General features: G+C 41.2%; 1 protein-coding gene and 1 long non-coding RNA gene across 8 annotated transcripts; one reads left to right on the top strand and one right to left on the bottom strand.

The window, feature by feature from the left end:
- Positions 1-67: 67 nt before the first annotated feature.
- LOC117211670 (triple functional domain protein) lies at positions 68-23383 on the top strand. Of its 7 annotated transcripts, none has more exons than XM_033455816.1 (34): positions 68-271; positions 918-1208; positions 1336-1449; positions 1525-1849; positions 1988-2646; positions 3388-3483; positions 3925-4103; positions 4242-4389; positions 4477-4668; positions 4734-4937; positions 5083-5367; positions 5486-5812; positions 5911-6322; positions 6428-6666; positions 6802-7103; positions 7177-7423; positions 7499-7690; positions 7948-8211; positions 8347-8703; positions 12364-12880; positions 13740-13848; positions 13977-14541; positions 15016-15099; positions 15211-15701; positions 15791-15950; positions 16032-16259; positions 16387-16578; positions 17150-17382; positions 19452-19809; positions 20909-21464; positions 21567-21954; positions 22085-22426; positions 22497-22689; positions 23057-23383. In XM_033455816.1, the coding sequence occupies exons 2-34, from the start codon at positions 948-950 to the stop codon at positions 23162-23164; spliced, it is 9327 nt and encodes a 3108-aa protein (XP_033311707.1). In that variant the 5' UTR covers positions 68-271; positions 918-947; the 3' UTR covers positions 23165-23383. The 7 variants fall into 7 exon arrangements, 6 of the variants coding, with proteins under 6 accessions (XP_033311707.1, XP_033311705.1, XP_033311708.1 ...); XM_033455814.1 differs by lacking the exon at positions 3388-3483 and adding an exon at positions 2941-3054; XM_033455815.1 differs by lacking the exons at positions 68-271; positions 3388-3483 and adding exons at positions 462-649; positions 2941-3054.
- Positions 11879-12406, bottom strand: LOC117211680. The gene is made up of 2 exons (XR_004488298.1): positions 12298-12406; positions 11879-12217 (listed from the first exon to the last, which is right to left on the bottom strand). It is a non-coding gene; the product is annotated as an uncharacterized LOC117211680 (long non-coding RNA).
- Positions 23384-23404: the final 21 nt, after the last annotated feature.

The raw sequence follows: 23404 nt of genomic DNA, 5'->3' as shown, positions 1-23404 counted from the left end.
GACACTAACAAGCATTAATGTACCCATGACCGTGCGTCGACGTTCGAACGAGAAGATCATTGAAAATTTCTCGTTCGTACCAGTTCGAATATGGCAGACTGGCATTGGCAGGTAGCGGTTTCGGAGCTTAGGATTTATCGTGAATGTACAAATTTTAATGCCGGCGAACGAACAATATGAATCGCAACGCCTTTTATTCAACGTATATGTGCATGGTAGAAATAAGAAAGTCGAAACGAGCGAAATTTCATCGAATTGATCTTTCACACGGGTAAGCGAAACAATGTTCATTCTGATTCGGCCGTGGTTTCTGATTCGTGATCCGCCTGAAGGTATGAACTTACGGAAACGGATCAAACCAAAAGAGACATTTCGATCCGAACACAAATACATTCGAACCAAGCACGAAAGTACGGAAATATTTACTGAATGCACTTTTCTTCCTATGAGTACATTATTAGATGAATGTAGTGACGGTTGAACATAATTTTTTACGTCAATGACGTGACAGTGATGGTAGCAACGGCTCAGGTCGTAATGACGGTTCTAACAGTTCTTAACAATGGGATTATCGAAACCGAATGCATTTTTGTCATCTTTCTCCGAATATAAATAGATGAAGATGACGATGACGCGATGTTGATTTGATGTGCGTATTATTTCGAAAATTTATCGTGCATCATATACACATCTCCTAAATATTTCTTACAATTCGGATGTAATGTAATAAAGCTGGTTTCGTTAATATGTATATATCTGATCTTCCTATTTCTTTTTGGTATGACATCACGATATAGTGGAATCCAATATTGTGGATACATCTTGACAAGAATATTCGATGATATAATTGTGCAATTAATTTCCCTTTCTTTTTTATTGAGGGAAAAGAAATATTTGTATAAAAATTGTTTTGGTAGGTACGACTTGACCAAATAAAAGTGGTTGAAATGGATGGAACAAGAGCTACGGAGGTTTTACCTTTGCTCCAAGAACGTCTGGCTATTCTGCCAGGTGGTCGGGATCGCAGGGGTGGACCAGTACTTGTGTTTCCTACTACAGCAAGACGCGAAAGAGCCAAACCTGAAGATTACCGACGTCTTTTGCAATACTTATTGACCATACCCAACGACGAAGCCAGAGGTTTACGCTTCACTGTCATTGTGGATATGCGTGGTGCTACTTGGGATTCTGTCAAACCCATCCTAAAGGTCACATTCTAATCATTATCTCAACTCCTTGCTCCACTATATTTTTTCTTACATTCAATAATAACTACTTTGATGAAAAGCTTGAATAGATTTTTGATTATAAAATACTGACATTTTTAAATTTTAGGTGTTACATGAACACTTTCATCGATCAATTCATGTTGCTTTCATCATCAAACCTGAAAATTTCTGGCAAAAGCAAAGAACGTCATTGGCTAAACAAAAGAAATATAATTTCGAAGTAAGCAAAGATAAAACTATAAAAGAAATATGTGTTTGAACAGCAAAATGGTTGAAAACGCTTTCCCTGTTTTAGATAAATACAATAAGTTTAGAAGCTTTGACGAAGGTGATCGATCCATCGCAATTGACCGCGGATTTAGATGGATCGCTACAGTATGATCATGCACAATGGATTGACACGAGACTAGCCGTAGAAGATTTTACGTGGCAGGCGGCTGATCTTCTTGATAGATTGGACGACTTACAGGAAGATCTGAGTCGAAATGATTTTGCGGATGATGTGGCTGGAGCGAAACACGGGATTGATTTGCACAATGAAATGAAGAAAAAGATTATGAAAGTTCCAGTGGAAGAAATTGAAGTTGTCGGTCAGCGATTACTACAACGTTTTGATAATAGTAAGAAACAATTTGTATTGTTCATCACCATTTCTTTTAATTTTAATCCTGATCTTTTCTCATCTATGCATAATAACGGGTAATTCAAATTAATCGTTAAGCATGAAACAAACATTTACTGGTACATTTTTGTGATAGGTATAGCGGCTAGTAGTGGCGAAGGCGGTAGTATAGAGAGCGGGGCAACTGGTGGCACCGACCCCGATGGACGAGCTCTAGCAGCATTAGTGATTCAACACTTAGAATCTGTGCACGCCGCGCAACAGCATCTTTTACAGTTGTGGCACATTAAAAAGATGAAATTGGATCAGTGCTTTCAACTAAGGCTTTTCGAACAGGATTGTGCAAAAATGTTTGATTGGATTTGTCACAACAGAGAAGGATTTTTGGCGAATTATGTCGAAATTGGACGTTCTTATCAACTGGCTAAAAATTTGCAGGAGGAGCATAAACATTTCACTATGAGTTCCATGAATGTCTACGTGAATATAAATAAGATTTTAACCATGGCCAGCCGTTTGCTCGAAACTCAACATTATGCTGCCGGACACGTTAGGGCAGTAGCCGGTCGACTAGATCGAGCTTGGAAAGAATTCGCAGCAGGACTTGATGAACGTACCGCGGTCCTCAGTTTGAGCGTTGTATTTCATCATAAGGCAGAGCAATACGTCGATAGCGTTGCAGGATGGAGTCAAGCTTGCGATGCTGGAAACTTACCTAATGAAATACCAATCTTGGAATCTCATATACGGCAACACCAAACTCTTTACGAAGCGATGTGTCAAGCTTACACAGAGGTAATCTTTCTTCGTACGCTATATGATACGACATCGTTGTCGTCGTTGTCGTCGTCGTCGTCGCCGCCGTCGTCGTTTCATGTAAATCTGCAATGTTCACTTCACATTTCTATATCGTGAGACACAAACGTGTACATAATATTGATTCTCGTCGGTTCGCGATAAAGGAATTCAATCTCGAAGAAACAAACAACAAACATGGATTTTTTTCATTTAATTAATCGTAGTTTGGCCTCGCAACTCGTGACTTTGTCTATAACGTGATGTTTAGTAAAAGACGATCATGTTTGGCAGGTATATGACGCGTATCAGGCACTTTTGAGTGGACTAGGCTCGATGCTGCAAGTTTGTCACGGCTTCAGTTCGACGCACGGTTCGAGCTCGGATACGAGTTTTTGCATCGATTATGTATGAAACGATTAGACATTTTTTTTTTAATAGCTTCTAACCGGTGGTCGTTTGCTTGGTATGCGGGTCTTACAGAAAAGAAAGATAAAATAAATATTCAAAGAAATAAGGGATTAGATGGTAAGAGAGAGAGAGAGAGTTAACCCTGCGAATAAAGGGAACGGTTGCATCATGCGATAATTCCGAACACAAATAAAACTTGTCCTTTCTCGTTGCGTGTATTCGTAAACTTTTTTTTTCATGAATTGTCCAACTAAAATATGGTTTCAATATTTAACGGAATTCAGTTACGGAACTTAAATTATGGTTTTGGGTAATCCTACTGTTGTTTAGGTGCATAGTACCAGTAAGAAGCTTCTTTATCAACTGGATCATCTCGTGCAAGTCTGTAATCAGCCGCAAGGGATAGACCATACGGCCAGAAAACATGTACGTTTATTGGTGTGCACGAATGTATGCGTACATGCCTGCAAACTAATCTTATTTATTTTGCTTTATGTATTATTCTAGTTCACTTCTTCGTAAATCGTATCAATTATTTATAGATCATTTTGATCGAGAAAATGTATGGTACATGCATGGGTCATGTCTTTATCGATAACGCTACGCTATAGCCGTGTGTGAGTGCGTACTCATTTAATCTGTGGGTATTTCTCCCCTCCTTCTCCTCTTTCTTTCATTAAGAAAAGGAAAGTTACATGTAATCATTGTCGTACTAACCGATGTGAAATGTTTCCATAAATCATGTTTAAGCGACGAGTACGCATTGACTAATGTAATCGCTATCATAGTGCATGGCAAGTAATGTTTAGACCGCTTTGACATGAAAAATTTCAATGATCGAATGGATAAAATGATTATTTTGCTTAGAGTCAAGATGGACACGGCATCGATGGACATTCCGGTATGAGCGGAAATCCAGCAGCGGATTATAGCGAGGGTGCATCCCATGTATTGGCGGTAATCCATCAAATCTTGGGTCATCACAGAGCGTTGGAGGCTCGTTGGCATGCTCGGAAAGTCAAACTGCATCAACGACTTGCGTTAAGGTACTCGCATTCCTCATGCATCACTTCTCTTTCTCGTTCGTCTTTTTCGGGTCACTATATGTTATTTATTAATTCCGCGTTATCAATTGTTGTACTTCATGTTTTCTAGTAGTTTGATTAGTGATTGATCATTCGCAGATTATTTCAAGAAGATGTAAAGCAAGTTCTGGATTGGTTAACTAATCATGGCGAAGTTTTTATTAGAAAGAATACAGGTGTTGGTCGGAATCTTCAAAAAGCGAGAGTGTACCAGAAAAGTCACGAACATTTCGAAAATGTAGCTCAGGTATTAACTTGATGATAATATTGTTCACGAGTGGATGTATCGATACAAATATTAAGTATTAAATAAACGATATTTTCATTTGCTCAGAATACTTATACGAATGCTACTAAACTACTTACTGCTGCTCAAGAATTGGCACACACTGGCGAGTGTGCTGCTGATGAAATATATGCCGTGGCGCAAGAATTAGAAGCTCACGTTAGTAGCTTCGCGGCAAGAGTTGAACAGCGTCGTCGAAGATTAGATTTGGCGGTTGTGTTTTATACGCATGAAAAAGAGGTAAAGTATACATAATACGTGTTATTAGCGCCGAACATATAAAAACGGCCATGTATTTTCAATAGTTAACTGGTTGGGTTGACGAATTGCGACAAGAATTACAACAAGACGAAGTAGCAGAGAATCTGGAAACTGCGGAAAGACTGTTGGAACAATGTGCTCAACACCGAGCCTCCTGCATGGAAGCTTGTGCATCGACTATCGTTCAGGGTGAAGCATTGCTTCGAGAACTTCGAGAATCTACCGATGCTCCTGATACTACGGGCTCTGTGAGTTTTACCTGTGCTTTAGGTCTTTACCTTTCTTCTTTCTCCATTTATTCTTACCATTTACGAATGAATATGAAATGATATAAATGTGAGTGAGATTTGTTAAAAAGGGGGAAGAAAACACTCTGGATGCAACTGTTTTCAGATATCTGCAGTAGAAGCTGCCTTAGACAGGTTAGCGGGTTTAAGGCAGGAATTAGAAGATTTGTGGGCTACAAGAAAATTGAGATTAGAACTATGCCTACGATTGCGCGTGTTTGAAAGAGATGCTTTAGAAGCGAGTGGTCAGTTAGAGATGTGGGCGCAGGAGCTACAAGGTCCACCTCGGGAGGGTTCCCCTGAACAATTGTTGCGTGTACACAACGATGGTGTTGCTCATATGCAGAATACCGCATTTCAGGTTTTGCAACAAGGTCAAGAACTCGCTCAGGTAAGAAAGAGTTAAGATATACAGATGTATTTCCGATACTGAATTATGATAACAGAGATCTTAAAAATGCGTTATATTAAATTGTGTTACGAGCCGCTTCCGTTACCTTGACACTTAGGTATTAGAACAAGCAGGAGTTTGCATAATGGCAGACGGTCAACACAGTGCTGCATCTAGAGTTCAAGTACTTCTCGAATTTTTAAACGAAAGAGAAATGGACGCGGAAGATTTGGCGGAGATGAGAAGAGTTCGTTTAGAACAAGCTTCTCAATTGGTGCAACTACAAACTGATGCTACACATGTAGCCAATTGGATTCGCAATGGAGAAGCTATGTTGTTAGCTTCATTGAGAGTTCCAGAAAATCTGCAGGATGCTGAGCAGCTTCGTTTAGAACACGAACAGTTCCAAGTTGCTATAGAAAAAACGCATACTTCAGCTGTTCAGGTATGTAGTTGTATCCTCTTTATACGTAGCAGCATTGTAATATAAAAATTATCAAATGATAGCGTAACAAAGAGAAATGTGTGTATCGATCATTACAGGTCAAACACAGAGCAGATGCGTTAGTAAGTGCGAATCACTACGATCCGAAGAGTATAAGAGAAGTGGCAGAGGATGTAACTAAGAGATGGCAACAGCTAGTGACATGTGCAGAAGAGAGACACAAGCTAGTAACTGCTAGCATTAATTTTTACAAGACGGCGGAACAAGTTCGCTCTGTATTAGATAGCCTCGAACGCGAATACAAACGAGACGAAGATTGGTGCGCTTCTGGTGAAAAGGCGACACAAGTGCCAACGCTTGTTGGAAAACATCAAGAACAGAAGGAAGCATTCTTAAAAGCATGCACGTTGGTACGGCGGACCGCGGAAACATTTCTCAAATATACAAATCGCAGTCTTCAGTTTTATAGTTATCAAGCGAACAGCGCTGGCTCAGAGAATAAAGTTAAAAGTTAGTTTCATGTTAACGTGTATGACATGTTGCCTCTAATAAGGTTTTACATCTAAATAATCTTTGTCATTTGCACCTTTTAATCTGGAATTTACGACGTTACAGGTATTTTGGAAGAGTTGCTTAGTAAAGAAAATCGTGTGCTGGAATATTGGACGCAGCGTAAGAAACGATTGGATCAGTGTCATCAATATGTCTTATTCGAGCGCAGTGCTAAACAGGCTTTAGAATGGATAAGAGAAACGGGTGAATTGTATTTAGCCACCCATACTAACGTTGGTAAAAATCGTATCGAAAATGAACAATTGTTGCGGGAGCACAACGAATTTAAGGGAGCTGCGAAGGTAGGTTTTGTTCGTTTCTTGCATTCTCTTCTCAGATCGACAAACGAAAGCGCTTGAAGGAACAAGAGTTTGTTCTTTATCCTTTTTCTTCCTTCTGATTTATTTTGTTCGTTCGTTTGCTGCGTGATGTGACAGGAAACAAGAGAAAGGGTGAAACTGTTGATCCAGCTAGCTGATAATTTAGTGGAAAAAGGACACGCTCATGCAGCAGCAATCAAACAATCTGTTGCTGAAGTGGATCAAAGATACAAGGACTTTAGTACACGTATGGACTGCTATAAAAGTCAAATCGAAGAAGATCTTGGAATTCAATCTGACGATGGCCAAAAAGATCTTTCCATCGATCGCAATTCCGATCCTCTACTCGAAGAGAAGATCAAGGGGAAAGATCTGAAAGAATTAAACGAGGAGAAAAGAAGATCTGCACGAAGAAAAGAGTATGCTCCTCTTTAATCGAACAATGACAATTATCATGCGTCTTTGTTTTCATCACCCGCAACGTGTTCACAGATTTATAATGGCTGAATTGCTGCAAACAGAAAGGACCTACGTGAAGGATTTGGAAACTTGTATTCGATGTTTTTTGGAAGAAACGCGATGCGGAAAAGGAAACGTTCCATCTGGATTACAAGGACGAGAATCAATAATTTTCAGCAATATGGAAGAAATTCATCAATTTCATAGTAACATATTTCTTCGTGAGCTAGAAAAGTACGAAACTATGCCAGAAGACGTTGGGCATTGTTTCGTGACATGGGTAAGCTATACCTATGTCTTGTATCGTAACTTGGATGTGTTAGACGATTAATTTGCTTCTTTTTTTATCGATTAGGCACCTAAATTTGATATGTACGTGACATACTGTAAGAATAAACCGGAAAGTAATCAATTGTTAGTTACTCATGGTGGGACATGGTTTGAAGAATTACAAAGAAAACAGCGAGTTGAACATCCGATCGCTGCGTACCTAATTAAACCGGTACAAAGAATAACAAAGTATCAGTTGTTGCTCAAAGATCTTCAGGTAGGATGATCGGGGAAAGGAAAATGTTTGCTCTTTTCCCTTTATAGTCTCGCTATATCAATAGTAATAGGTGTATAGTTTGCTAGATGTAAAAATTCATATTGCGTATACTCTGCGTATACTTATAAGTGATCGAAACAAGTTCTTTTTTTCCTCTTTTTCATATCTTTTATTTTTTCTTCTGTCTGTTGATCTTTTCTTATATTGTATCTTTGCGCTTACTGTTTTTTCACGATTCAATTTTTCAAATTATGTAGGCTTGTTGCCAAGAAGGACAGGGCGAGATAAAAGATGGGTTAGAAGTAATGTTAAATGTGCCTAAGAAAGCGAACGATGCCTTACATTTGAGCATGCTGGAAGGTTGCGATGTAAGAATAGACACACTAGGCGATGTGGTGCTGCAGGACTCTTTTACAGTGTGGGACCCTAAACAACTGATTAGAAAAGGCAGGGATCGGCACATATTTCTATTTGAATTGTACCTATTGTTTAGCAAAGAGGTGAAAGATTCGGCTGGAAAGGTAGGTAAAAGCAAAATCGATATGGAAAACAATTTGGAATACATATATGCCGCGTTGATCGAGCGTGATAAAACAACTCAAGCTGTATCCATCCAGAGTAAACGTAAACGTTTTCTTTTGTCCGGCACGATATAGGTGAAGTACATTTACAAAAGCCGTTTGATGACCTCCGAGCTGGGTGTGACCGAACATATCGAGGGTGACGAATGCAAATTCGCGGTTTGGACAGGTCGGGCACCAACCAGCGATACACGTGTCGTTCTTCGAGCTAATTCGATGGATGCTAAGCAACTGTGGGTGAAAAGACTACGCGAGGTTATTCAGGAAACATATTTCAGTTTAAGTATGCCGAAGAGTCCTGCGAAAAAGAGTTCGAGTCAACGTTCTAGCAGGGATCTCGAAGAATGTGCTTCTCTGGACGATAGCGTTGAGAATTTAGATAGAAATTCCCTGGCATCTTTTGGTTCCACCAACACCACAGATTCCGATAAGGTAGGTAGAATCTTTCTTCCTTTTTTTCATTTGGATCTCGCTTTTTCGATGTTCCGTTTCCTTTTTTCACTGTCTTACGAGAATTTGAGCTATGTAGCGATTGCTTTGGAATCAATCCGGGTTTGGCTTGCACGATAATCGGTATCGTTCGTCAAGAGCAAGCAAATACTATACGTTAGTCGTTGGGTTTGCCAGTGGTTAGTCGCGGCCGATTGCCTCTGATCGTATTTGTGAAACGTTTCAATTTTTAACGTATAAGGTTGAAAAAATAGTTGGATCCATATTTGTACTTGTGGACAATTGGCTGTTAAAAGGATAAAGGTAGGATAAACATTTTTCATTCGATTCGATTAAGAGGAGATAATATAAAAAAAAGGAACTTTGCAAGACGCGGAAAGTATTTAATTGCAGTTTGAAACGAATAGAAAAGAAGGAGAACCAGGATCGATTTGGTTGCGATCTCTGAAGGCGGAAGATGAAAGACGGAATAAAGACGGAAGGCATAATGTTCGTGATATCTAGACGTGTTTGTTGAGATAGAGTTTAGATATAAGTGATCATGAGTGGAAAGGAGCGCGAGGATAGATGAGTGCGATAAAAGCGAGAAACGTAAGCGGGGTAGATAGAAACGATAGCTGTGGATTCGTCGTTGGTGTTCGGTAGTGGGGTAGCGATAGCAGCGAGCAGAGCGAGAGAAGATGGTTGGGTGGGGTTCGAGAATAATCGAAAAGCGAGCAAGCGCGTTGCAGCGCGTGCACGAGAGGGTACGATGGAAGAAAAGTGAGGGAGAGAGGGGAAGGCGGGGAGGGAGTGAGGGGTGAGAAATAGGTGGTAAGGTAAAGGGTGGCGAGGGTAAAGAGGAGGATGAGGATGCGAGGAACGATAGGTAACGGGATCAGTACGGGCGCGACACTTGGGTCGAATGGATCCGTTGGACGGTGAGCGTGGCGACGAGTCGTCGGAGAAAATTTATTCCGACCCGTTTTGAGAATCGGGAAAAATCATTAAAGAGAGCAACATGTCGCTCGTACGTTCGATAACACGTTTATTCCCGTTTGTTGCGCTAAACACGGTTATCGCGTTCGTGCACGTGAATTGAACACGAGGCAAACGAACTGTCATGACGTCACCGGCAGGAAAACCTGCAACAATCGTGAAAAAAGCCCGCAGGAAGATCTCGTTACCTTGGTTTCGTCAGAGTTCTGTAACTCCACCACATGCAGCCCTCTCTAGGCAGCATACCATCGACACCCCGAGCTCGTTCCAGGCTCGACTTTTGCACCGACAACCCTCCCTCTCCCAGGTACTCGAGTACTCGTTCACCCACATAAACGCGCGCTCGCGTACTACGATTTCCCCTTTAGATTGTACGTAGAACGATCAGGATGTTTGATGTTTCCGTTCGTAGAAACTGCAAATTCACCTGAAAATGATTAGATTAATAATACGAGGAAGTAATAATTACGCACTGAAATAATAACATACCGCGATGTAGGAAAGAACAACGTGCTCTCTTCGATAGAGCAACGTCATGGAGAATGGTTTCTCTCGTAGAACGGTTAACGATCGACAGAAACGAAAATCGTATTCGGTATATTGAAAAAATATCCTTTGCCGATTTGCCGATATATATCATTCCGCGTTCGTGGATGAAAAAGATTGAAGTTCGAATTGAAAATGCCGATTAAAAATTGATGGCTGAGAACGTTGATTAATTTTCATAATCCGTCGTTAACAAACGTTTACATGGTCGAAGCGTTCGTTTAAATTTATCCACGGTTTACATTTGCAAGTAGACGATATATAAGGAAACGCGGTCGCAGCTCGTATCCGCATCCACGTCCGCAATCGTATCCGTAGCCACATCCGCAGTCGTTCCTATATCCGCGAATCGAAGAATTTGTCGTTCAAGTTGTTGCATTGTCATTGTTTCATTTCCATTTGTCACGTATCGAGAATCGAACTCGTCGATAAATACAATTCGTTAATTAAACCTCGTATCCTCGTATGAAACGTTTTTCCATATTTGCGCCTGCCTCTTTTGTTGACACATTTTCTCCTACGCCTCCCTCCCTCTCCCTCTCTCTTTCCCCTCTCCCTCCCCTTATCCTGAAATATAGAGAAATTTATTCACTTACTCTGCTTAATCTTTCAGTTATTCGCGTGTTTAATTTGAATCCGTGTACAATCTATACTCATTCTTTGGGATTTTCTTATGTGAAAAGACGTCCGCTGCAAATGTTCCTCTCTTCTGTCTATCCGTCCCGAAATCATTACGGATGGGAATCGAATCGGGACGCGAATTGCACACTGTTCGATGTCAAGTTGAAATTTGATTGTTGCCGAGGTTACTCGCTACGTTCAAATGGTTCGATTCCGAATGGTTCGGGGTGTAAATGTAAACGTATACCGGTAAACCGTTTTTCGTCTGGAAAGCGCGAATGAAGGTATTACGTAATATAACAACAGCACAGCAATACTCGGCATAATCATATCGAAAAATAAACGAATCGATAATCGCGTGAACATTGACAAATCTGTTAAGGAAATCGATATAATTCGATGGTAGTAAGAACGATCGATCAACGTTCGTAATTAGGTAGGCCCTCGGCACGTTGAGAGCATCGAGAGGATTGAAAGAGAATCGGCAAAATTTGGCACGTGGAAAAAGTCTATTTTCGTCGGTGGAATGCGACGCGAAAGCGGACGACCGACCTCTCTGACTGTTTTGACTCTCGGCCTTATAACTATTATAGAACCATCATCACGGTTCATAGTAATGCGTCCATAACTTGCAGCATCGAGGAATGAGAGAATCCCGACCGCGTTCATCGTCTCGAATTTAATCGATTAAATCGAATCGATTGAATAGTTACGTTTCGCGTAAGAATTTAAACGATCGATGTTAAAATCTACTTGTATCGATATCTTCCCTCTTGTTCCCTTTCGTTCCTTCCAAATTGAAATGCTTACCGTGCAGTGACGTACATATATCACGCGTATTTGTACTGTAAATATACGATAAGTTTTCAAGTAAACTTTATCGAGAGAAATCAATCGGACGAGAGGAAGTTTGTAAAATGAATCGCACGGTGTGCAGGGTGACGCAAGAGATAAAAGAAAATATGCAGTCTTAATAACTGACGTAAAGAAGAGAAGACGGTCTAGACTGGCGTATTTCGATGCGTCTATCGGTCGCTGTATTTTCGAAAGAAACGGCTGCTGGTATGTGTCTTTATCAAAGTCAGGCTATTTCGATCAAATCGAAATCACCGAAGCTAGAATAATCCATTAAACGGTCCATTGGACCGCAAAGTCAAAGACGATCGGTGCACGCTGTCCTGTCCTGTGTCCATCTATGTGTACTCTACTCCTACCCGCTTCTCCTCTTCGTTCTTCTCTGTCTACTCTTTCTCCTCCTCCTCCTCTCGCCTTCCGTCTCTTTTTTCCTTACGCCCTTGCGTGTTTTCATCTACACGCCTTTTCGTTTTATCACGAGTCGTTCGGATGAGGCCTGCGGGTTAAAAATGATCGTCCCGTTTTAAAAACGCCATCTCTACGTTAATTCGCACAGTTTATATAATAACGTATTACCGATCGATCCACGTACATTCACGTAGAATCTCTTATTATCGATTATTATTACTGTTGAATCTTTAGACTGGCGTAGCCGAAGTGACCTGGGTTATTGCCGATCATTCCGCCGCGCCTGGATCCAAGGAATTGACGGTAACGAAGGGTCAACAAGTCGAGGTGTTGGAAAACGGGAGCAATATTAGCGGTGTGAATACGTCCGAATGGACCCACGTACGTTTACTGGTTGCCCCGGGACAAGTCGATCCGCCGCCAGAGGGCCTGGTTCCTACTAGCGCGCTCAAACAACCTCCACCGGTTTCCAGTAAAACTTCACCGTCTAGAAAAGTTCCAGGACAGCAGCAGCAGCAACAACAACAGCAGCAGCAGCAACAGCAACAACAGCAGCAATCTCATTATCATCAACAGCAATCGACCAGTCAAATTCAAACTGCCGCGTCTAGCGGAGGCATCACAACAGTGTCGTCTGGCACTACAGGAATACCGGGATCTTCATCATCGGTTGTGGGAACGGGCATAGTAGCGAGTGGTGGGTTATCCGCTCAAAATGTGCCACCGAGTTCTATATTACCAGACGAAACAGGTGAGAGGAATATTTCACTTGACAATTGCAGAAAAAAATGTATGCAAACCAAAAGATTAGATTCTACCGTTGACTCTAGATTAAGGAAAGATTAGATTAGATACGGCGAATAGATCGATCGTAGAGATAGATAAAGATCGTCAAGTAAGATAGGTTCGAGTATCAAATATGCAGGGTAATGTAGAATGCGATAAGAAATTGTAAAATAGAAGCGAGGCTAGAGTAGAACGAAATAGGAGTAAAACGAAATGTATGTTTTCAGTGGTCGATAACATGATAATAGGATGGTACGGTGGGCGGCGCGAGGATGAATTTACGTGCAAGTTCGGATGATAAACGAACGAGTTGAAAGTTTGCGAGGACATTGGTAGCTTACGATCAAAACGGTCTATTGTACGCGTACTCCGAGTCGGTCGTGTCGGATCAATACGATGTACGGGGGATAACTGTGTCCTTGACCGGTTGAATCTTCAACTGACATGCCGATGGAACAAAGTCGATGCGTCGAGCATATTGAACGCACTTTAAATCGATGGTCGCTAACCTTTTTAACCCGAAGAGTTGGTCGATTCGATTGCTAAACGATTATCGTCGAATATGTTGTTACAAATGAAAGATTTTTATTTGAAACAAATTTACCGTTCGGATCGAGTTGGCCGATCTTTCCGAACGTTTAAAATACGATACGTTTGATCGTCAACAGTTTTGTAAGCGGCGATTCCTCTTCTTGGCGTTCCTTTTATTAAAAAATGTCTATTAAATCGCATTGAAAATCTTCTTTTCGTGGTACATATCGTCGTCGACTGATAGTTCTTGCATTGGCGATTTATTTTACTTTTGTTCGTGTTTCCGTTTACAGAAAATATTATCGCCGGCGCTGCTGCTGCCGCTGCGGCTGCTGCGGCAAACGATGGAAGTGGTGCTGCGAACACAAATTCTCCAGGCAATAAAAGACGTGGCTTTAGCGGGTAAGCGGACAACCAGATGTAATAACGATCGAATGTTGAATCGATGACGACGACGATAACGTTGTCTCGCGAACGATAAACAAGAAGCTCGATTGTTTTTCTCCTTTTTCCTTCTTCTTATTCCATAGGAGAAAGTGGCTACCTCCACCGTTGCGTAAACTTAGCCAAGGTAAAGTGGAGAAATCCCCAGCGACTACGACACCGACAGCGACAGCAACAACAGCGACGACGTCGACCGCGATCTCGATCGTGCAGACGTCTTGCGAACGATCCTCTTTGAAAAAGAACGTCTCGGAGAAACGATTTAGATTGCCGAGTGGTGCCGAACAGTCTCGACCTTTGAGAAGCGCTTCTGTTTCCATTTCTGCGTTAACAACCGCGACCGCGTCTATGCGCGTGTCTACCTCCGTGTCGGAGGCGGATCTTGACACGGAACTCGAGCCAGGACTCGAAGGAGCGGAAGAGGAGGAAGGAGAAACCGAGCAATCGGAACCTGAGTTGGAAGAGGATACGATGCCGGAACCCGACGACACCGAGGCTTTAACGTATTCCGAGCAAAATGGGGCGGACGATGCCGAGGATGAATTGGAACTTCCACCGCCGATGAAACCAATCACTGAACCGATACTCGTGGCAACAGCTAACGGTTCATCGGAATCTGCAATTGCAACGGAAAGCTGTGGAAAATCTCTAGCAAGTTTCATCTTCCTTCTTGCCGCTTCTAATATTTTTCCGCTCATTTCATTTCTCTTCTTTCTCCCTGGCTTTCGATCTCGCTCGTTCTTATTCTCTTCCCTTCGGTTTCCTCTTAGTTTTTAATCTAGAACCTTCTTCCGCCCATTGTAACTCGATTTATTTTACCTGGTCCCAACGTTTGACCGCGAATGCGATGAATACAAATGAATCGTACGTGAGGAAATTTTAACGTTCCATTCTTTGCATCAATGAAACCGTTTTAATATACCTAGTGTGCCTCTATGCGGCTGAACCTTCCGTTCCGTACGTTTTTCTTACGATTAAAGAACGATATACGAATAAGTAAGCACGATAAAGTTTAACTTGAATCTCAAAATGTTAAGTTTCCGTGATATAATGGATGCGAATATAAATTAAATATACTATTTGTAGGCAACGACTTTAAATAGAATTGCTTTTAATTGTACGTAGACGTCTGAGCGGTCGGCAAAAATTCTTGACGGTGCTACGACAGCCGATTTAGCTGAGATCGAACAGATCGTGAAAGAAAGAATGGTAAGTTCGTTAGATTAAAAAATTACGGGTCATTGTTTTTTGTGATTTACCACGCCTCTTGTTGCTGACGGTTCCTTCGTCTTTTTCATACTACATCGAACGTGAAAATAGGAACAACATACGGAAAATCAAGAAAGACAAAGCCTGATGCGGACACCCAGTGGTAAAAGTTCGAACGTTGGTATCGGTGGGGACGACGATTATGACGAAGGTACCCTGTCAACTGCGATAACTATCGCTGCTACTACGATTGCGGCACCAACAACAGCAACGTCAACAACAACAATGACAACAGCGGCGACGATGGTAACGACGATGGCGACGACAACCACCACCACAACGACCACAACGAGTAGCCCTGTTCACGGGACTCCGGAAGAGTGCGATGTGGAAAGTGCAGTGTTAGCGAAACGACAATTCGTTATTCGAGAATTGGTGGAAACGGAAAAAGATTATGTAAATGATCTAAAACAAATAGTCGAAGGGTACATGTCGTTGATGCGAGATCCAGAGTCCGAAGTTCCATTGCCGGACGATTTGCGTGGTGGAAAAGATAAAATGGTTTTCGGCAATATAGAAGCAATCTACGAGTGGCATAGAGAGTAAGCCTCGTTTCTACTTTCTTCTCTTTTTATCGTACTCAGTACGGCGGTATGCAAATGAGATTGGATTCATTTGTTCGTTTATACAGTTTCTTCCTGAAGGCGTTGGAACGTTGTTTGGAACGTCCGGAAGAGCTCGGACCGCTGTTTAAGCGATACGAAAGAAAATTACATATGTACGTTGTTTATTGTCAAAACAAACCAGTCTCCGAATATATCGTTTCCGAATATATAGATACCTATTTCGAGGTAAGTTGTCGTACTATAAAGACGTGTCTAATTTTCATGCACTTTCAATTCTTTATTATTGCCGAGTATTATCGCGTCTAGGACTTGAGACAAAAGCTCGGACATCGGTTACAATTGTGCGATCTTTTAATCAAGCCGGTTCAAAGGATCACAAAGTATCAACTTCTTCTTCGAGAAGCACTAAGACTTACCGAACGAACTCAGAGAATGTCAGAGATCGAGGGGCTTACAGCTGCGGTTCATGTAATGCGCATTATTCCAAAAGCGGCCAATGACATGATGGATGTTGCGAGACTTCAAGGTTTTGACGTAAGTTAAATTTCATCCCGCTGCAAAATGTAGCCGGAACCGTATCCATATATTTATATTTTCCCCTTTCACCGTACAATTTCTCGTATCTTTTCAACTGCTTATTTATTTTATCCAACTGTCACAGGGCAAGATTACAGCGCAAGGAAAGTTACTGTTGCACGGACCGCTTTTAGTATCGGAATTTTCCTCGAATTTACCGAGTAAGGAAAAAGAATGGCAAGTCTTCCTCTTCGAGCAAAATATTATTTTTAGCGAGGCTGTCGGCAAAAAGACACAGTTCACGAATCCCGTCTACATTTACAAAGCTCATATCCAGGTAAAGCAACGATATCGTGAAACTTATTTAACATTTTCTCCACAAGTTCTTCTTCTCTTGCCAACATACACGATACACCAGACGGTAAACTACTTTCTTACAAATATTTTCAGATAAACGAGTTATAGTTTACTTCAGTTAAATTGTTAGATCGTGAAATCGGTAAATTTCAAGGAAATACAAATACCGACGATTGATTAAATTAAACGAAAAAAAGATAGGATTGAAACAAGATTTACACATGCGTGTACATCCCGTACGATGTTTGTAATTTTTCTATATAGACGCGATACTCATCAAATACTTATCGAAGATACTTATCTAACAAAGACGGATAGAAATAGTAATTTCTTGTATTTTCACCTTCTCGGCTATCTTCTCGTCTCGTGAAAAGAGAAAAAACTAGAACGACTAGTATATTATCGTAATCTCTTAGAACACTTGACAGTCGATGTTTAACAGTTAACGTGGTTAAGAGAAGAAAGAAAAAAAAAAAAGAAAAGATAGCAGGATTTCTCGTACGTGGGATAGGCTTAAACTGCAAAGATAAATATTTTGTTTTTTCACACAGGTGAATAAACTGTGCTTACAAAATCCTTACGACGACCCGGAAAAGTTCATAATTCGCTCGACGGATCCTCGAAAACCTGGCCTTGCATTTTCTTGTAGCGCAGCGGAAGAAAATGGGCCGCGGAAGCAGGAGTGGGTAGATACGATCACTGCCATCCTGCAGACCCAACGTGACTTTCTTAAGGCGATACAGTCGCCGATTGCCTACCAAAAGGAACTTACCAAAGATCCATTGTAAGCGTCTCTTTATCTAACACAATGTCTCTTTACATTGACACTCTTTCAACGCTCGACCCGTGAAGATTCGTTCCGAAATATTTTTGTATATTTTATATAAAAAGAGATACAGAAGCGCTGTATATGCTAGAGAACCGTAGTCGTCTCCTAAACCGAAATTCGTTTGAATCTCTGTTTTCCTTTCGTTCTGCCCCTAATTTACTTCACAATATGTTCTTTAAGCACACACAATTTATGTATACACTACTTTTTCACCATATTGCGACGTGCTTCCTCTTGTTTGCCTTAACATTGCAGTCCAGGAATCTACCTCGCTATTGCTGCTGAGTAGCTTTATCGCGAGAGCGTCTCCTACTATATTCTATAATAATTACCTACCTCCTTTGGAGTAGTTTTTAACGTTCCTAGAACTGCGTTTGCCATGGTTCACTGGAACATAACGCTATACAATGCAATATAATATGATACAGTACGTTAGTACATGATACGATATTATCCGGTACAGTACGGTACGATACGATATGATACAATACAATACAATACAATACAATACAATACGGTACGATACGGTACGATACGGTACGGTACGATACGATACGATACGATACGATACGATACGATACGATACGATACGATACGATACGGTACGATACGATACGATACGATACGATACGATACGATACGATACGATACGGTACGGTACGATACGATACGATATGATAAGATACGGTACGATACGATACGATCTACTAAATCTTCTCTTATTTCTCGGCTATGTTTGCACATCTGTGCAGGTGAGGGTAGGTATAACAAAATGTATTCACTCACATCGGTTACATCCTCGTCACTACTCCTTGGTGTCCTGCTGTTTGAAGAAGAATAACAGTAAAGTGGAAAGGCGTGTTTGTTGCATGCTTCTGTTTATGTGAGTTACGTACTGCCGCGTAACTGCATGTATGTATTTTGCGTAAACGCGAAGGCGCACGCGTCTCTGTGGGTGTGTGTATGCGTGCGTGTTACGTGCAAGAGAGAAAGAGAGAAAGAGAGAAAGATGAAGAATGCGCGTTGAAAGGGAAAAAAGAAAGAGGAGGGGTGGGGGCGAGACAGATTCAATTACAAGAGTTGGATAAATATGAAAAATTGTCGAATAAAAGGCAAAATTGATGAAACAACGAACAAACACAGCTATGTACAATGTCTTTTTGGTCTTTCGTATTTCCTCATTTTGTCGTTTATGGGAGCACGTTTGGTGGGTTTCATTGGTTTCCACATACAGAAAGAAGATAGTTACATGCGCGTATCTGTATGTAACTGTACGCGAATAATCTCGCGTATGTAAAATAATAACGATAAAGATCAAACGCAATAAACAAAAACACATGACAGCGAGCATGTACAACATGCTGACTCACCCCCACCAAAAGCTATATATTACTTATTAACAACGTAACTCTGCAAATGTATAATAATTTTAATAATGTTTATAAGTGCAAGATTGAACGAACGCGGGGGATAGTATGCTGTACATAAATGTGCATTCACGAAGGACGACATAAAGTAAAACTAATGACTTGAGAAACGTAAACATTTTGTTTAGAATAAATTGTACATTGGTCAACATTCTAATTGTGATGCATCCTTTTCCCACGCCTATTTTAACATTACTTACTATCGTCGTTTGACTAACAGCTTGTTTTGTCTTATCATTTCTCACGAGCACAGGGTACTGCAGCATCGATATCTTACGTCTGACTAAAATCTCAAATTGCTTTTCAATTGATGTTGAACGAATACGATATTTTAAACGACGGATTTTCTTACTTTGAAAAGAAAGGAAAAGATACGGAAAAGAAACTACGTACTGCTACAAGGTAGCCAAGTATAGCAAAGTATTCTAACAATATTACGATATCGAGTTTCTCGCGCAATCGATCTGTCCGAGTGTTGATTCGAGTTATGATACCTCCTCGTTCGAGTTATAATAACTCGACGTAAGAAAAATGCGTAGATATTTCGATGGATGCAGTACCGTGTTTGAATTTTATTTATAATTTGCTGACGTACAGTCGTGGCGTGAGTCCGGATTCTCCGTGTCGAGGAAGTGTACTTTCAACGATTTCATCAACAATACCGAACATGTCTAAAACAAACGAGGAACGGAGAAATGAATTGGTCGGCGCCGCTGGTAGTACCACCTCTGCTACTTCGAAAACATTAGCTACAGCCGCGGCTGTAGCAGCGACAGCTACAGGAACGGGAACGGGAACGGCAACAACATCGGTGTTACACCGACCTCGTACCGCAGCTACGGATCAGGATTCCTCGCAAACACAGTCAAGCCCTAGCAAAAGCAGATTGAATTTTCTCGAGGGATTTAGAAGCACCCTTCGACCTCGATCGCCTGTTCGCAACAATTCTATTCCGGTGAGCAACAATATCGAAATTACTACTACTTATTAACTAAATACATACATACATACTATATACAATTCTATTTGCCTCTATTCGTAATTAGAACTCTTGCAATTGCAGCAAAAGGATTCTTCTTTCTCTTCCTCTTGATGCCTGTTGCTATTCGCTCTCTGTCGTATAATTTTTCGTTGGTACGGTAATAACTTTTATTTCTTTCCACTGTTCCCATCGATTGTGAAACGAATAACGCAAACAATGAAATACATCGTTTCTCATTGATAAGTTGTACGTCTTCCCAACGTACGATATTACTGCACTCACTGTATACTCTACAGGCTTTAACAATTTGTTACTCTTATTTGGGAAACCAGTATTATCTTGTACATATTTTACACCAAATGAAACGTTCTCAAACATTTTGAATCTGTAGTTTGTTTGTTGCTTCTTGCATCATTACTGCCTTCCCTTCCATATTACATATTATTCTTATCGTCGTCGTTCTCGTGGCCATAGCGTCGCCACCGCCGCGATTGTAATCTGCGCAGTGATTATCGATGAATTCGTTGTAGTCGTTACCGAGGTCGCCATCGTTGTCCATCTTCACCTTGCTCTATGCTCGTATAGATACATATCATATAATCAACTAATCTAGTGATAGTATTTTAAACGATAGTTTCGTGCGTTGGTATTCTATCGCTAAACGCTATAGTTTCTTGCAAGTTATCCACGATATACCTGTTTAATTGGTTATGTATGTTGTAGCTATCAAGAGTTTATTAAACGTATTGGGTTGGTGTCTCTCGGTATCGCCGTATTCAATCAGATTGCTTGCTCTTTAACTTGAAGGTGTATGTATTGTAGTACGTAACGTCGAGTGAAATATTTATATATTACTGGAGTAATATAGTAAGAGTAAATGAAGCGGTTGGTTCGGTTTAAATCAGAAGAACGTTGAAGGAAGATAGTGGTTAAGGAAGAAGGAAAATGAGGAGGTGGATTTCGAAGGGAGTGGAAATGGGCGGTGAGAGATGGGTGGCGCGTGGTCAAAGGTGCATGATCGGGAAGTGGGACAAGGGAAAAGATTCGGCAAGTTAATCCGCAGATTCCGTAGATCGTTCCAGGAAGCAGAGTAAGATTAACCGCAGATTGGGGGAAATTACACGCTGGAGAAGAATTGGAGATCTTCCGTGTGGACGGTCCAGGGCTGATCGTCTCCCCGGTAATCGGGATGAAAAAGGAGGAATTCTGGATTCCGGCGAGTCTCGTTCCGAATTCATCCATCAGCCGCGCATGGTCTTTTCGTCCGCGAAGAATCGATTCGGCGGAGGGTTCGGGAGAGAACGTCCGTCTTCCGCAAGATATACACGCGGAAGAGAACGGTCCTCCCGCGATCTTGACTATTCCGTGTTCGATCAGGGCGACGGCCGGTGGCGTGGCTCGGCTCGTGCTGGAAGCTCGTCGCGTGGAACGTGCGCTCGTCCGTTGGAGAAAGGAGGGGCAACGATGTGACATCATCGAGGGAACCGATCGATATCGACTTTTCCGAACGAACGATTCCCTTTGTCTCGAAATTGCTCCTTGCCTTCCCTCTGATTCCGGGATTTACCACTGTCTCGTCGAACATGAAACGGGTTCCTGTTCAGCGAAAATTCCCCTTCGTATCATAGGTACGTTCTATCGTTATTACATCGTGCTACTCTATTTCGTCCCATCGTTATTATGTCGTGGATCGCGTTTTACGTTTTCTTTACCTTCTTTTTATTTTTCAGGAATCGATGCGACCAACGCTTGGTGCGATACAATCGAGTGCAATCGATCCAACGGATTCACGATGAACGAGATAACCTCGTCGATCGTTGCGTTACCCAATTCGAAGAAAAAATTGGCCAACGATATGGAAATTGAACAGTTTACTAACAAATATATCGAATTGGAAGAATTAGGAACCGGTAGATTCGCAAGAGTGTGCTGTGCGAGGGAAAAAGGATTCGATCGAGAAGTAGCGTTAAAACAAATATCTCGATCGAAGCAGCCGCTCTCGCTAACGCGCGCCGAATATGATCTTCTCAGAAGTATACGTCACGATAATATTGTTCGAGCGTTTGCGCTCTTCGAGGATACACCTCAACCGGATATCGATACTATCGTTTTGGAGCTGTCAGTATTTATCCATTTCGCTTCTTTTTTTTTCTTTCTTAGTTCTTCTCTTTTCCTGCATTTACCTCATTCGAATCGTCATCTGATTATTATAATTACTTGCCATAGTGATTCTCTTTTACTTTATCAGGGTCAGAGGGTCGACATTGTTCGCGTATCTTGGCGAACAAGTTGAGTACACGGAATCGACTGTCGCAAAATACACCGGTCAATTGTTGTCAGCGTTACAGTGGCTACATTCGCGTAAACAAGCTCACTTGGACTTAAAACCGGAAAATATTTTGGTTGATAGCGAAACTGGTATCGTAAAATTGATAGATTTCGGTGAAGCCATCAGAGCGGTACCACTGGATCAAGTAGTCCCTCCTCCCGTTGATTTGGAATTTGCAGCTCCGGAATCGGTTCTCGGTAAACCAACGGGATCCTACACGGACATGTGGGCTGCCGGCGTTTTTCTATATGTATTATTAAGGTAAATGCGTGATGTTTTATCGGTTAAAATGTTAAAAAGTTCTCTTCTGAAATCTGTTCCATACTTACAGCGGGCTTTCACCTTTCTTGGACGATTCCATCGAAGAAACTACCGCAAACATACTTAAGTGTGATTTTTGTTTTCCCGACGAATATTTCAACGAGATATCGACCGACGTGAAAAACCTTCTTGAAACATTGCTGCGTTTACATGGAGAAGACAGAGCAACCGCTCAATTAATTTTATCATCGCCTTGGTTTAAGGTAACCGTGGATTATAGCAAATTCATTATCTTCCACTCACCTTTTCGCTTGTATTGCCAAGTTATTTTTGCTGAAACGGTAAACGTAGACTAACGGCATCTATCACTGACCGTTTTTTCAAATCTCGAAAATTCAATTATCGAATAACAATAATCATCAAATTAAATAGAAATTAAATAGCTTGAGATTGCGCGATGTTATCCGATCTAATACTCGTGATGGTGCACTGCACCGCACCGCACTACACCACACCGTTATCAGCAACGTTAGCTCGATAACTAATTATATAATACGTATTTCTATTCTACCATATATCTGCTCGTAATTTCTTCCAAAAGATTAAATTGCACCTCGATTTTTGTTTCAGATATCGATTGGCGCGACCATCCCTTCCTCTCGAATGGTTGCGTTTATCGAGCGCCGTGCTCATCGCTCAAAATCTCATCAGGATCGGAATAGCAGTTTTTATTCTTGACTCCTTGTCAGTATCGTTTGCAAAAGACATATTTATTGCTGAATAACGTTAAAAGCTATCAGCCGAATTTGGCCGATTGTAAATAATAAACAACACTTGCGATTCGCTGTTGTATTCGCACGCCTATCGGCAATCTCATCTGTTGTGTGCTATGCACGTTCTGTATTATTTACATACATATATATTTACGCGTATATTAAATCTATACAAGCGCGTGCACACACGCGTATGCATACACAC

The sequence above is a fragment of the Bombus bifarius genome, unplaced genomic scaffold (assembly GCF_011952205.1).
Source record: "Bombus bifarius isolate JDL3187 unplaced genomic scaffold, Bbif_JDL3187 scf7180000008240, whole genome shotgun sequence".
Classification (NCBI taxonomy): domain Eukaryota; kingdom Metazoa; phylum Arthropoda; class Insecta; order Hymenoptera; family Apidae; genus Bombus; species Bombus bifarius.
This window is presented reverse-complemented; position numbering and strand designations above follow the sequence as displayed.